The following is a 17,014-nucleotide window of genomic DNA, read 5'->3' as shown; positions in this document are numbered from 1 at the left end:
ATAATCAATACATCATATTGAAGGGTGTGAGCTTGGGCTTGATGATATAACACAATTGTGGTAACAGCTAGTCTTGTGTCCAATAGTTGCAAGTTGCTTGCCCTCTGCAAGATAACCAGACATCAATAGCAAATGAGAATTATAAAAATAGCATCAACCAATGCTGAAACTTATCTTTTCATTTGCACCTGTTCCGTTCAGCACATACCTAATATTATTAACAATAATCTAGAAAAATCTGACTAACTTATCACTATTTACAAAAGGCTACCTAATATTTTACTTATTACATTTAATTGCCTTCTCTTATAATTTATGTTTCAAAGACACACTTGGTCTTAAAATCATTCAGTTCACCTTTGTTTAATCACATAAAGTGGCTAAAATGACCTGATTGTTGGTTTGTTTAACAGAAGGCCAAAGATGACATAAGATGAGAAAAGGTTAAAATTTTCATTTCATACCACAGGTGGGCATTTTAAAATCCATTCGGAGAGAGTAGACAGTTAGATGTATACTATTCCAAACTTTTGGTGGCTATCTGAAAATATCAAACAAGTTGGGTAGCTTTTTGTAAATTATTCTTAACATAATTCAATACTCCTCCCATCAACTTGCACATCAACCAGTTCCTAATCCAGATCCAATTTATACACAGCCCTAACAACCAGAACAGGATAGAGAAACCTGGTTAGCCTCCATGTTTCCAGTTGTATGACAAAGCATCAGGGTGGCTCAATAAGAGTTGTTTATTGTTTTATGAGTTTTTTTCTTTAAAATGACCACGTATTTAACTACTGCATCTGTTTTGGCATTTCTTTTTAAAGTGTTAAATAATAGAAGAATCTCACCTAACTAATATAGGATATGGACCCAGATCTTAGCTGGAAGGCTAAGCCTCCAGATTCCAGAATGGCTTTCAAACTGTATTTTCAGATGATTTTTATTGAATACCTTGGACCCAGCCAAAACCAATGTGATTGTGAAAAGAGGACAAAAACAGGCAAAAGGTTGTGTATTTTATTTTTGGAACACTTTTTCATTTACTTTAACAAAAACTCCAATAGGAGGTTTCACGATTATTAGAGCGGTATCTCAAGTACCACATCTGGACATCAAGTTTCATGCCTCCGCTGATAAAATTGAAAAAGGGAAAAAACAATCACACAAGCTCAAGTTTTTGGGTAAATGGACCCTTGCTGAATCATATGCAATTATAAGCACTTCATGAGATGGCATATTCAAATATTTTGCAGATAAAGGCAATATAAGCATACGACTACATTCGTGCACAGGCTGCACTTGCATACTGGCCCCAGCATACATGCGCCGGACCATAACTCTATTTGCTGGAGAAATCAGCAACTTGTAGCAGACAGATAATTTACAATGCCATCGCCGAGGCTCAAAATTGTCACACTGAGAATAACACAACTGTAATGCGCCTACTCTGGCCTCAATTGAGCAGGAGAAAATGAACTGCCTCAAATAGTCTTGTTGGATTGGTCACTTCATCAAGCCAAAATTTAGGACACGCCATGCTTGCACTGGATAACAAACAAATTTCCATGTGCACTTGCAATAGAGAAACCTCAAATGCCATCGAACTTGAATAGATAGCACGATTGTCATTCTCTTAGCTGGACAGGAAAGATCATATGGCTGCTCTATCCTGTCATCTTTTCATGGGTGTGCTGAAAAGAACAAATTTCCACATGCCAATGGTTTCACAGTTTATGCTGCAAATCAGTATCTTGTCGGGCCAGCTCAAGCAACATAGGATCATCAAAGAATTTGTTGATGATCACATCTTCACTCATACCCTGCAACAAATTCAAGTTGCTTCAGTTTAAGATCATTAAAATTGCCCATGTATTCATAAATATGCATCTTCCTTTGATGCATGCAGTCCTCATCAGTACCACAGTGAAAATACAAGGTTTGCCATCATCCAGCACAAACACTGTCCAGCATCAGTGTTTTGTGCATGTCTGTGCACTTGTATTATACACATTTATACTGCATACCTTTCTATGCCTTGTCTTCACCATGAACTCGCAAGCCAAGTGCTGAACCGGTGCAGGCGCTAGAGGTCGCAGAACAACAGATTTATCTAATGGGTCACCAGGAACTATAGCCCAGTGATCAAAGACTGACATGCAAAAGGTCTGCCCCTGTGTGTGATACCACAGATCCGTCTCAAAACCAAAGGATTCAATCACGGGCAAAAAGGCCTGCAAGTTTAAATAAGCAGCTCCAGACTGTTACTCATCAAGATTATATCAAGTGCTTCCACTATTTTTTACGCACAAACATTTTAGAGATTGAAAAAAAATTAATGGTTCCAATCATGTCAACCTAACATGTGAAAGTGAACCTCAACATCCAAGTCATTTAACATTAATGCCCAATAGGGGTTTAATCTGTGTCTTATTGATTCAGTTGATCCCGCCTATACTGGTATACGAAATATATTATAGACGTCATACACAAGATGGCTATTATGGGCCTAATCTTTTCAGTGATTCAATAAATGGAAGTATCAAACATGATAAAATACAGCTTTGATGGGCTTTAGACTTGAGAAAAGCATAATAAGAAAAGATCTAGATGACCCACTGGTCACCTGTCATCTATGCACTTCTAAGATATCGCCTGGTAGGGATGGCAGTGGACCGGGGGAAAGTGGAGCCCAGCCCCGCCTCGCCTCGCCCCGCCTCGCCCCGTTTGGACCGGGGATGAAGGGCATGAAACGGGGATGAAGGTTAAAATCCATCCCCGTGCAGGGATGGACTTATGCTTTCCCCCGCCCCACCCCGTCCCCGTCTTGATCCCCGCCTTGCCCTGCCCCACCTCGCCCCCGTTTGGACCGGGGATGGAGGACATGAAACGGGGATGGAGGTGGAGGTTAAAATCCATCCCCGTGTGGGGATGGAGGTGGGGATGGAGGTTCGGATTTTGAGACAGGGCGGGGGTGGAGACCTTGTCCCCCGCCCCGGTCCATTGCCATCCCTATCGCCTGGGTTACAATATAGTGCAAAAAATAACAATAATGATGCCTAGTGCTTGAGTGACACCACACAGCAACTGTCATGATCCGTATATATTTTGGTAGCATTAGTATACAGTGCATTTACTAAGACTTAAAAGTGATCCATGAGAACATGTAAAGCTGGTTGAGATCATAATATGATATTATCATGGTCAACTTACTACTCAAGATGCTATCCATGAGAACATGTAAAGTTGGTTGAGATCATATGTTATTATCATGGTCGGCTTACTAAAGATGCTATTTTACTCAAACAATTTGTTTTGTAGATCACCTGAGAGAGAGACATTGGTGGTGCAGAGTGAACCAATATAACTTAAAACATAAATTATGCAAAGATCAATAACAGTTTCGGGCATTTACAGTACTGACAATTCAACTCACTTCTCTCAAATGTGATCAGACTTTTTTTAATGGAACTTTAATGATACAATTTTTACCGGAAGCCTCGAAAGTCACTTTGAGAACTGAAGTCATGCCTTTCCAAATTCACATGCCATGGGATGCATGATTACAAAAAAATAAGAAGATTTCATGGCATTGTAGTTGCATTTTCATCAGAAGACAACATATTTCCATAATAAAGAACTGTGATTCCTATAGAAAGACAACTATAACTACCCAATGTATTAAATTTTGGTCCTCTCAAAAAGAAAATCCAGTGATGAATGACAACCCATTTTTATATTTTTAACAAAAATACATATTCTTCTGTATCATTATAAGAATGTGCACAGTTACATGCTTTATCATAGATTTTTATACGAGTTGATTTGTTATTCCTACTTACTCTTGTTTATGGTATTAGTGTGAGATTAAGTACAAGACAATTTATGTTTTTGTATTAATATGCACACAATAGATTCTTGTTTTCACATCCCACCTAGCTTCTTAACTCCACTTCCCTCTCTAGTAGCCTTTACAAACCATTGATAATAATCTAGTATCTCCATAGAGTCATTTCATTCACTTTTTATTGAAGTCAAAACTGAATAAACAAAATTGCAAGAGGCTAACCACAGGTAACAGATAATCTAATTTGTCATACTCAACTGTAGCCAACCTACATTGTGTGAAAACACGTGAGAGAGAGAGAGAGAACCCTTCTTGGGAAATCGGCAGCCCAAAACTATCTTGGTTGCTGCACTAGTGCTTCATTAGTATAGGGTTACAATTATCTTTTACAAGGACAAAAGTGCCCCTTATAAGTAACACACGTTACATTATAATACAACTAAAGCAAAACTCGTGGATGGATATGGATCCGATATCGGATCCATATCCAATCCATATTCCACATTCTAATACCCTCCCTCAAGTTGTGCATGGGGTTGAACCATGTGCAACTTGTTCTTTAGATACCAGAAACGATGACTTGTAAGACCTTTTGTAAACATATCGGCAACTTGGTCTTCTGAAGGCACATAAACTGGTTCAATCTCCTTGTCGGCTATCTTTTGTCTGATGAAATGTTGATCGATTTCAATATGTTTAGTTTGACTGTGATGAACAGGATTGAATGCAATTTGTATAGCATTTCTATTATCACACATAAGTGTCGAATTTGAGATATCCTCTCCCATCTCTGTAAGAAGATGCCTAATCCAGGTCACTTCTGTTGTGGTAGAAGTCATAGATCTATACTCTGCCTCTGTGCTAGATCTTGCCACAGCCTTCTGTTTTCTGCTACTCCATGAGACAAGATTTCTCCCAATGAAAACACAGTATCGTGAAACAGACCTTCTCTCATCTGGATCCCCTGCCCAGTCTGCATCTGTATAGGCCAGTATGTCATGTTTTGGTGATTTCCATGAAGGTTGAGTATATGTGAGTCTATCACCCACCGTTCCTTTTAGATAGCGAAGGAAGCGTTTGACAGCATCCATGTGACCAGTCTTTGGTTCATGCATGAATTGAGATACTTGATTGACAGAATACACAATGTCTGATCTAGTGAAGGTAAGGTATTGTAGCATACCTACTAAACTCTGATACTTGACTGCATCAGGATATAACTCACCATCACAAATATTGAGCCTTTGGTTAACAACACTGGGTGTGGGTAGAGGTTTACAATCTGTCATTCCTGCTTTAGCCAGAAGATCAAGAGTGTATATATGTTGAGTTAATGACATTTTATCATCTTGTCTGTCTACCTCTACTCCAAGAAAATATCTCAGCTCCCCAAGGTCTTTCATTTTGAACCGCATGCTCAATTGAACTTTAATTCGCTGAATGTGGTCTGGAGCATTACCAGTGATAACAATATCATCAACATATATGAGTAAGAAAACCATAGTGGTACCGTTCCTATATATGAACAGAGAATGGTCAAGTTGGGAACGAAAGAAACCATGTTTATGGATTTATAAGGAAAAAGCTTTCAAACCATGACCTAGAAGCTTGCTTCAATCCATACAAAGCTCTGGTTAACTTGCATACATATTCTTTTGGGCTTCCCTCTGCATAACCTTGAGGCTGCTCCATATAGACCTCTTCCTTTAAGTCCCCATGAAGGAATGCATTCTTAACATCAAGCTGACTAAGGATCCACCCATGTTCAATTGTCAGGCCAAGTATAATGCGAATAGTTCTCATTCTCACCACTGGGCTGAATGTCTCATCATAATCCTGACCATATTCTTGAGTGAAACCCTTGGCCACAAGACGCGCCTTGTACCGTTCAATGCTACCATCCGGTTTATATTTAATTTTATAAACCCATTTGGAACCAACAACATTTTTTGTCTGGAGGACGGCCAACTATCTCCCATGTTCGACATTCATGAAGTGCCTCGATCTCCTCATTCATCGCTTCAATCCATTTGTTGGATTGGATAGCTTGATGAAAACCAAGTAGTTCATCGTGTTTTTCAATCTGGGATAGAAAGATCTGAAAGTCCATAGAAAAGTTGTCATAACTAACCCACTTTTCAATAGGATGCCTTATCCTGCCTGATCTTCTTGGTGCTTCTTTGTCATTAGACAATGCAATGTGTTTTTCAGCAGGTACATTCGTTTACTCTCTAGATCTCCTGGTATATACATTTCCTTTGTATCTTAGACACTCTGCTTGTGATGCATCATCTAAAATTATCTCACCATGTATGCTTTCAGGAGACAGAATAGTATGCTCGGCAGCATGTGAAATAAGTTCAGCACTAAGCCATGATCATACCAATTAGCAACTGCACCAGTAGGTTCACGATTGGCATCTGTTTCTTTTCCCAGAAAATTATTTTCATCAAAAACAACATTTCTGGAAATTCTAATCTTCTTATTGGCAGGATCATAGCATCTGTAACCCTTGTGTTCATCTGCATAACCTACAAATTGGCATATAGAGGTTTTGTCTTGGAATTTAGTCCTGCATCCAAAAACTCGTAACTCATTATAATCGGGATGTGCACCAAAGAGAACATAATAGGGAGATTGATTTTCAAGAATAGGCATAAGAAGACGGTTTATCACATGAGTGGCAGTGTGAAAGGCTTCAGACCAAAGACTAATGGATAAGTTACTCCCATGCATCATACTCATTGCACTTTCTACAATATGTTTGTGTTTACGTTCAGCAATTTCATTTTGTTGTGGAGTGTACGAGCAAGAAACTCTACGATGCATACCATTATCTTGGAGAAAATCTAAAAATTCTTTGGAGGAATACTCACCACCTCCATCACATTGGAGAATTTGGATATTTTGAGAGAATTGATTTTTAACATAGGCATGAAAGTGACGAAAAATGGAAAAGACCTCTGATTTGTGTTTCATAAAGAATATCTAGGTAAAATGAGAGAAACTGTCAATAAAGGATACATAATATTTACTTCCAGAAGAGGAAGGATTAGGAGTTGGGCCCCAAACATCTGAACATATTATCTCAAAGGGTATAGAAGCTCTTTTATTTATTTGATGAAAAGGAAGTACATGACTTTTGCAGCCCTGACAACTGAGACATATTTTATTCCTCAATAAAGGTGAAACAGACTCCGAAAGAAGACCATTGGACACTAACTTTTCAATAAAGACTTGACTACAATGACCAAGACGAGAATGCCAGAGATCTGACTCATTACATTTGGATGTACTTAGGATACTTTTGGAGACGAGATCAGATTGGGGCTTCAGGACACTGGAGGCTGAATCTTCATTAAAGACATACATGTCTCCACGTCGCTCTTCTTTAGCGAACATCTCCTTCGTTTGAAGATCCTTGACAAAGACAGAAGTAGGAGTAAATTCCACAGAAGAATTGGTAGAATCAACAAGCTTGGAAACAGATACAATATTTTTCTTTATATTTGGTGCATGAACAACATCAGATAAAGGAATAGATGACTTAGACAAAGGAATGACGACATTGCCTATGTTCAAAATAGGGTGGTGAGTCCCATCTCCGGTTACAATATTAGATTTTCCAAAATAGGGAGTCAGAGTAGAGAACTTACCTGCATTACCAGTGACATGGGTTGCTGCCCCAGAGTCAACATACCATATTTCATCATCATTTTGCTTCAGATTCAAGTTAGCCATAGCAGATAGAAGGAGATCTTTAGCATCTTCACTGACTCGAAACGTACCTACAATTCCTGATATACCAACATTTCTGGTGTTTTGCATTCTATTCTGATTTTGTGGGTTGAACCAGCAGTTGGCCTTGATATGATCTCGCTTGTTGCACTGATAGCATGTGGGAACATTCTTTGAAAAATTGGCATTAGAATTTGGTGTAGGTAGTATCCCACGTCCACCCTGGATTGGATTTCCCTTGCCTCTGCCACGCCCTCCCCGTGTACGATCAGCAAACGTCCCTGTGACAAGAATCTCATGCGTAGATGATTGCCCTGTTGAAGCATCAGATATGCTTTTTAAAGACATCTCGTATTGGAAGAGTTTAGCACGTAATTCCTCAAAACTGGGCAACGAAGGCAAGCATAATAAAGAAGTGACAAGTACATGATACTCTGATCCCAGGGCATTCAGTGTTTGTTGCACATTTTCTTTATCGGACACTGGATATCCAACAATGGCTAATTGATCTTTGATGCTTTTACTTGATTTAAAAATTCAATAATGGTCATTGCTCCTTTCTTTAAAAGCTGAAATTCACGCTTGAGAAACAGCACCTTAGCCTTTGATATCTGAGAGTAGGTTTGAGCTAAAGTTTCCCACAATACTTTAGATGTGCAATCATCAGGGATAGAAACCAAAACTTCTTGCGACAGTGTGGAAGTGATATATGCGACGAGAGCCTGATCACGTTTCATCCAAGCAGTAAATACAGGATTGTGAATGGTGCTCGACATTGCTCCATCCCATTTTTCTTCGGTGGTGACAAATTCCGGAGGTATTTGAGTGGAGCCATCCAAGTGACCTGAAAGATCTTGACTGTGAATAAAAGGGGTAATCTACCTTTTCCAAGTCAAATAGTTATTTGTATTCAGTTTTTCCGAAACCAGCTGCCCCAGTAAGTTGGAGGAAAGACCAGAATTTCCTGAAGAATCCATTTGTAGGCTTATGACAGAAATGTGGCTGAAAACAAAGAATAAAGTGATGCATCTTATGACAGAAATTGGTACCAGAAGAAACGAATTCAGCCTTTTTGTGTAAACTGTGAATGAATGAAGAAGAAGAAGTGACCAAATGTGAATGAATGAAGAAGAAGAAGTGACATGCAGTTGCTGTGTGTGAATTAAGAGGAGGAGATGAAGAAGTCAGCCTTTTTGTGTAAACTGTGAATGAAGTCACGAAGAACAAAAAAAAATTAAGAAGAGGAGATGAAGTTGTGTGTGAATTAAGAAGAATAAGAAAAACTACAGCAGTTGTTGTGTGTGAATTAAGAAAAGAAGATGAGGTTACGAGGAATAAGGAGAACTATAAGAAAAGAAGGTGAAATCACGAGGAATAAGAAGAACTTGACTCCCTTTTTGAGTGAACAACAAAAAAAATGTGCATAAAACACCCTATTGTGCATAAAACAGGGTGTAATACAGTAAACGAGTGAAGATCTAAAATTATTTAAGATCAGTTGGAACAGAGACAGCAAATCTGAATCTCTTGCAAATCTGCGATATAGATAGCTATTCGTTGCTGGAAAAGAAAAGGTGAAGGAGACAAATCATGTAGCCGACGCTGACACAAAGGAATAGAGGAATAGGAAGACAACCTGATTCACGTGAACTAATTCACGTCGCTGAGGAAGACCAGATTCACGAGTTCTGAAAGGAACGAGGAGAACTCGGCTTTTGCTGCAGCAGATCTTGGTTAGTGCACGTGAACTGATGTCGAGGAAGAGGATTTGGCTTTTCACGTCCCTGAGGAAGGTCCTTTTTCACCCAGAAATACAGCGTGCTCTGATACCATGTGAAAACACGTGAGAGAGAGAGAACTTGGGAAATCGGCAGCCCAAAACTATCTTGGTTGCTGCACTAGTGCTTCGTTAGTATAGGGTTACAATTATCTTTTACAAGGACAAAAGTGCCCCTTATAAGTAACACATGTTACATTATAATACAACTAAAGCAAAACTCGTGGATGGATATGGATCTGATATCGGATCCATATCCAATCCATATTCCACATTCTAATACATTGTTCATTCAGAATGAGAGAGAGAGAGAGAAATGACACCATACTTTACCTTTACAATATAAACAGGGTTCCCTGGCTTTGGAACATCAGCAGTTACATGTCCCCGTCTCCGTGATAACACCGTGTAAATTGCAGAAATACAGTCTATAGAAGTTTGGATCTGATGGCCACAAAAAAAACATGAGATAAGAGAAAGATAGTTACAAATAGAAAGCAAAATATCAAGCTACAAGACAGTTCAGTAATCCTCCCTGAACATTTACATCAACCCTTACCTCTACATAGTACACAGGTTCCATCAGACGTGGGGTTGCCATGAGAAAAGCTGAATATGCCACTCGCCTAGCCGTAGGAATTATCTGACCACCATCCCTGTGCAAAGGCTCTGATGCAATATTTGCATCCAGAATTTTAAATTTAACATTTCGAATGGGTTCATCACAAAGTGGCCCCCTCACGAGCACCCCATTGAAACCTACAGGACATTGATGCAAATAAACAACTATATAATCAAACATACTCTACATGACATGACAAGCCATGATATTGTTAAGATAAATGCATCTTTGTGTGGTATTTATCGAGGCATATTTAGGTAAACTTATGGGTACTTCCTTTGTATTTGTAATTCTTTGTATTTTAAATTTAACATTTCGAATGGGTTCATCACAAAGTGGCCCCCTCACGAGCACCCCATTGAAACCTACAGGACATTGATGCAAATAAACAACTATATAATCAAACATACTCTACATGACATGACAAGCCATGATATTGTTAAGATAAATGTATCTTTGTGTGGTATTTATCGAGGCATATTTAGGTAAACTTATGGGTACTTCCTTTGTATTTGTAATTCTTTGTATTCTTTTTGTATTTTAGGTATATCCTTGGTATACCTATTAGGTATTTGGTCTTTAGATCGAGTATACTCAAAGTATAATTGCAGAGGTAGAATACGATTTTTTTATTTTTATTGGTCATTATTTAAAATAACTTTTTATTTTTATTTACTTATTTATTTATTTATTTGGTCAACTTAAGCTGACCAACTAGCCGTTGGACCTCTCCCAACTAGCTGTTGGGCTAGTCTCTCTCTCTCTTTCCCACCCTTTCTTCTTATATATATGGGTAGTGTGTGCATTTGTAATGTTAAAAAGTGATGGGTAGTTTAGGTGTGTGCACGAGTGTGTTTGTAGTGAGGCCTACATGTAATCTTGGTATTTTTTTATTAATAAAAATATTTACTTTTTACTTCTTGGTTCCTACTCTTGTTTATGAGTTGTTTGTTGCTTGTATCCAAATGTGTTTTGTTATGGCATTTAGATCTCATTTGTTCAATAGGATTTAGTTTTATTTTTATTTTCTTGCATCTTGGATTCTGTGTCACTTCGTGACATGGTATCAAAGCCAAGATATGATCATCTCGGTATTTGGCTGTTAGTGATGGATTCTGGATCCTTTGATCAAAGTATGGCTTGGAGACAATGGAATCTTAATCTGGTATGTATTTTCAAAACTTTGTTTATTTTTGTTTTTGTTGTCTATCTCATGCATTCAGCATTTGTTTATAGATTTTTAAGAAATTTATTACAAATTATTTGTTGTTCATTTGAAACCTTTTTGAAATATTCTTTGATTTTTGGTTGATTATAAGCACATGATTGAGCTCTTTGGAATTGTTTTTGTATATGGTTTTTTGTTTTCAAAATTTATTGTGCTTTTTGGACTTTGTTGAACTCATATTTGTGATGTTTTTCAATCTTGTTAAATATTTTAATATGATATGCAAATCTATTTAATTTTGTGCAATGGTATTGTGTGATATTCATGTGTGTGATCTTATGAGATCTTGATTAACTCATGTTTGAACTCTCTTTTACTTGATACGCTCTTGCGTGAAATCTAGATGCTTTATTTGAGTATTTGAGAAGTATTGAGGTTATATGTGGTTGTTGTTTTGGCATTTCTTAGAAATTTCAGTTTGTATACATGATTGTACCTTATTGGCCTTATTTGTCAATAAAAGATCTCATGAGATTTTGTGTTTGTGCATGCACATTAATTTTGTTTATTCGTGCATGTGGATTTTACAATATCATGAGTTTTAAAGCATGTTTTCTCCATGCATGACTTGTTTATTATGAGAATTATGCACTCATCTTTGTGGAATTTGTGTTGAATTCTTCTATGAGATTTATGATGCATTCTTTATGCATTTCAGCCATCAATAAAATATTAGTTTTTATCTTGTGAGCACTCTCTTGGTATGTGGCAGTGTGGCTATAATGCCTATAGTGGCTGATTCGGTGGACTGTTTCCCTCGTTAGATTTGTGGTGTTGGTGCCCTCTGATCTTCCTTGTGGGTGTTCACTTCATTACATCCTTTTTGGGTGGACATCATATTACATGTCTGTATATCGTGTGTTGCCTCACATGAGGATTTAAGCATTATGTTTGTAACTTGTCATGTGTTTTATTTATGTGACATGGTTAAAACTCAATTTATTGAATGGATTTGAGGATTCCAACTCTTGTTATTTGATTTGATTTGAAATTATCATTTTCAAATTGGTTCATGTTTGCTACCTCCTTTGGAAAGAGATTTCTAAGGTTTTCCTATTGCCTCTTGATTTTGGCTGAGTCCATTTTTATTTGATGCATCCATTATTTTGTTCAGCCTTTTCGAGGTGAGTTGTGTGCACCTCAGTGTTATGAAGCCAAAGATGTTTGTTGGGGTGAGTTGTGTGCACCTCTATTCTTGTCGGTTTAGAACAGGGTTACCGGAAGCGCCTAGCTAAAAGGGGAAGCGCGCTTCCGAAGCGTGGGGGGAAGCGTCCCCCTTTTTTGGGAAGCGTGTTTCCCTTTAATGGGGGACGCGTTTCCCTTTAATGGAGGACGCGCTTCCCTTTAATGGGAAGCGCGTTTCCCACCACGCTTCCCCCTCGCTTCCCCTGTTTTTTTCAATTTTTTGTATTTTTTATTTTTTTTTATTTTTTTTTCGCTTCCGCTCGCTTCCGAGACGCTTCCTAGGTCGCTTCCGAGACACTTCCCGAATCGGTCCTAAGTGGTCCCACGCTTCCCCGCTTCCTAAAATTTTGAAAGTGCCTCGCTTCCCGCTCCCGCTTCCCGCTTCCTCAACTGGCAACCATGGTTTAGAATTCCGGTTTATGAGTGCTAGTGTTGGCCCTTGGTTTGGCTCTAACTGACAGATGTTTGATCTCTAGTTCTGCGAGTGTTTATTTGGCCCTTGTTATGTTGAAAGCTTATATAGATCTTTATTTGTAATGGCTAAACTATCATTTCTTTGTGATCATGTTGGTTTCCTATGAATTAAATCTCATGATATCGCTAAATTTATTGTTATTTCCTTGATTTAGATATTATGTTTCAAAACATATTGCTTATCCTCTTGTTGACATTAGTTTGTTTTCATTATAATATTTGTACCTCTTGTTTTTTCACTCTTTCCTCTTATTTGAGAGATTTTTTTTGGGCAAGGGATCTTATTTTATCAATTTGCAACCATGTATGTGGTGAGTTATGTGCACCCGTTGTAGTTAATGGTATTATTTACAGTTTTTACAACCATTTGTGAGGTGAGGTATAAGCACTTCTTGTGGTTGTAGTTGGTGTTTATTGTCAGTTTAGATAGTTGGTATTGCTAGTGTAAGGTCATTGGTATGGTTATTGCTGACATTTGTTTTTTATTTCTTGTCTTATGCATGGTTTTAAAACTCGCCGAGTCAACTCGGTGACTCGGCTCGGCTCGGCCCTCCAACGAGTCAACTCGGCAAGCTAAACTCGTTCTGCGAAAACTCGGCCTTGACTCGGCCTGACTCGGGCGAGTTTTGGACACTTTTTTCTTTTTTCATTTTTCAAAGGCTATGGGCATTTTTTTCATATGTAAGTGTTCATTTTTCAAAGAACAAATAGCATAATAACAATAGGCTTACCAACTTAATATAAAATCACAAAATTAGTAAAAGTCAATCAAATTTCACATGTCCATCATTCATTCCTTTTGGTAGCTCCAGGTAAGGAATCAAACCCAGTACCCCTCAATGAGCATAGAGTGAATCCACTAATCCAGCTAACATAATTGATCCCTCATGCAACCATCTCTGAGACCTACACAATAGTTGGCAGCCAGCCTATTCAAAACCAACAGCATAAAATGCCCACATTTATCATTATAATATATATACATCACAGCATTCTCATTATCCAAAGCTTATATGCATTTATGTGCAGATATATAAAGCATGGTCCAATCAACTCTACATCAGAAACACACTTACAAATATCAAGATAAAGTTCAATGTTCCCAAAAATTTGCAAGGATTTTCTAAGGCCCTGCAACACAACAGCTATGTCCATATATTCAGGATGTAAACCATGATCGAGCATGGCTATTAAAGTTCTTGAAGCTAGTAATTAAGTCATTCTTTATATATTGTCTTGAAAGACTTGCTCCTGCTTGTGTAGTTTCTTTAGTAAATGTGAGATTTGAATTAAGAGCAGTTTTACTTGATGTTATTTTACTTATTAATCAATTAAACTAGTAATTAAGTCATTCTACAAACCTTTATATGTTTAAATGAAAATTTATATATTGTCTTTGTTTTAAAATCAAAAGTTAACAAAACCCGGTCCGAGTCACCGAGTTGACCCGCCGAGTCACGAGTCAATAAAGAACGAGTCGAGTTCTGAGTCACGGGTTTTAAAACCTTGGTCTTATGTGTTGATACACTCAAATTTTGAGGGTATTGAGTTGGAGGTCAATGAGGTGATTGCTTAAGGTGAGCAAAACATTATTGAATATCATTTCTCATGTTATTATTTATTGTATGTGGGATTTTTTAAAATCCCTCCATGTATTTTCTAATCTTTTCCGTTGTCTATTTGCCCTTGTATGAAAAATGGTTATTCCTTGAAAAATTTTAATGCATTTTATGTGCATTTGTTGAGTAATAAATTAAGTATTTTTAAAGTATTGTATGCTCTCTCCCTTGGCCCTTAGTGGATCTTGTGTTTGCACCCTTTGAGGGTTGTGTTCTCGCCTCTTCTGTGAGGTGTGTGGGCCTCTTCTTATTTTGTTACATTATGTGCATTAAATATGCTTTAATTGCATGTTGGATATATATATATATATATATATATATATATATATATATATATATATATATATATGTATATATATATGTATATATATATATGTATATATATATATATATATGTATATATATATATATGTATATATATATATATGTATATATATATATATGTATATATATATGTGTATATATTGAGGGTATTTAGATTTGTTTCATGTTGGTTACCTCACATGCATTATTGTATTGATTTTTGTATGAATTTAATTAATTCCTCTTTTGTTGTGAGCTCTTTTGAGCTTTTACATTTTATATGCACATTGTCGTGTTTGCTTAACATAATTGATGATTTGTACCTTCATTTGAAATGTTTATCTAAACCTTTGGGATATTATTTATGCATGATTGTTTATCTCTTCTTGAAACTTTATGTCTAATATGTGCTTGTCTTTTGAACTTTAATGGTCAAATTCTCTTATGAGTTATGACCAGTATTTATGTTTTCTTGAAAAATATGTTGATTTTGTGGTTATGATTATATAAATTAGATTTCTTAAAATTGTTTTTGAGGTACTATGTTCCTCGTGTCTATCTTAATGGCTATTGTGTCTTGCTTGAATAGTTATCCCTTTTTCAAAAATTGTTTTAAAATTATGTCTAATATGTATCTAGTCTATTTCTACACATTGTCCATACCTATTTTGTTGGTATGCTCGACCATGGTAATGTTTTTTCCTCAATAAAACATGTTTATTCTCTATATATTGTCTAATTTATTTTTATATACTGTATCTTTTGGGTTTTGTTGGTATGCTTGATCATCCTCTCTCCGTAATATATAGCATTACATTAGTTTATTTGTTGTCTAAATCAAATTTATCTATTATTATAACAATTTTGTTACTTTAAAATCTTTTTTTGTTTTTAAAAGGGATTTTGTGATATATATTCTTTTGTATAGTTGGGACATTTGTTTTGCTCTATTTACAAGTTCTCAAAGAGAAGATAGTTTGACCAAATGATTGTTGAAAATCTGGAAGATTTTATGAAAGATTTTGATATGTCCTTCCATGATGGCAGCTAATGAATGCAATTGGTGAATAGACATTTGAAGTCTTGGGATCTTTCCTTTATTTTTGTATTTGCAAAATTCTGGTTACTCACTGTAAGTTTGAAGGAGGGTGTTAAGATAAATGTATCTTTGTGTGGTATTTGCCAAGGTATACTTGGGTATACTTATCATTACTTCCATTGTATTTGTAATATTTTTGTATTTTAGGTATATCCTTGGTATACCTACTAGGTATTTGGTCTTTAGATTGAGTATACCCAAAGTATACTTGTAGGGGTATAATAGGAATTTTTTTATTATTATTGGTCATTATTTAAAATGACTTGTTGTATTTATTTATTTATTTATGTGGTCAACATAAGCTGACCAACTAGCCGCTGCACCTCTCCCAACTAGTAGTTTAGGTGTGTGCATGAGTGTGTTTGTAGTGAGGCCTACATGTAATCTTTGTATATTTTTATTAATAAAAATATTTATTTTTTACTTCTTGGTTCCTACTCTTGTTTATGAGTTGTTTGTTGCTTGTATCCAAATTCATTTTGTTATGGCATTTGGATTTCATTTGTCCAATTATCCAATAGGATTTAGTTTTATTTTTATTTTCTTGCACCTTGGATTTCGTGCCAACTTCATGACAGATATGATACCTACCCTTGAACAATGGAATCCTTGACAGCATTCAGCAAACTCTTATCAACTTCACCAGGTAGCGTATCATCCAAAAGTATGTTTGGTCCCTGCATGACAAGAGAATGCATGGTAACGATACTTTTCCTTTCTTTTTTTTCTGATGACCTGCAAAGCTTTTAACCACTAAAATGAAATGCAAAGACTTCAAATCCAAGGGTCCACAAAACAATCAGTATTGTTGTGGTTATGACAACCATCAGGAAAGATAAATGCGGTAGAAGAACCAAATGATGATTTTGTCTATACCTGCTTCTATCAAAATGAATACAAACAAAATTCAATTTTTAGATAGAGAGAGAGAGGAACAACTTTTGATCACATCATATTTGGAAATCATGTCACATAAAAGCATTATTTCCAGAAGTATCCTTTATCTTTGTATTAGTTGCCAAAGTATATTGATAAGCACGTTGCAGCATACCAAGAAAGCTAAGCCCTTCATGGAAATTTTTGTGCGCATAAAACTAAAGATCACCACATTGTAACAACTAA

General features: G+C 36.6%; 1 protein-coding gene across 1 annotated transcript; it reads right to left on the bottom strand.

Annotated features, from left to right (window-relative positions):
- Nucleotides 1–1,177: 1,177 nt before the first annotated feature.
- LOC149834074 (110 kDa U5 small nuclear ribonucleoprotein component CLO-like) lies at nucleotides 1,178–16,590 on the bottom strand. The gene is made up of 6 exons (XM_090009277.1): nucleotides 16,484–16,590; nucleotides 13,745–13,800; nucleotides 9,922–10,121; nucleotides 9,696–9,806; nucleotides 2,028–2,234; nucleotides 1,178–1,823 (listed from the first exon to the last, which is right to left on the bottom strand). The coding sequence occupies exons 1-6, from the start codon at nucleotides 16,588–16,590 to the stop codon at nucleotides 1,728–1,730; spliced, it is 777 nt and encodes a 258-aa protein (XP_089865403.1). The 3' UTR covers nucleotides 1,178–1,727.
- Between the last annotated feature and the right edge of the window lie 424 nt (nucleotides 16,591–17,014).

This window comes from Nuphar pumila, chromosome 6 (assembly GCF_984573655.1).
Source record: "Nuphar pumila chromosome 6, dmNupPumi1.hap1.1, whole genome shotgun sequence".
Taxonomy (NCBI): Eukaryota; Viridiplantae; Streptophyta; class Magnoliopsida; order Nymphaeales; family Nymphaeaceae; genus Nuphar; species Nuphar pumila.
This window is presented reverse-complemented; position numbering and strand designations above follow the sequence as displayed.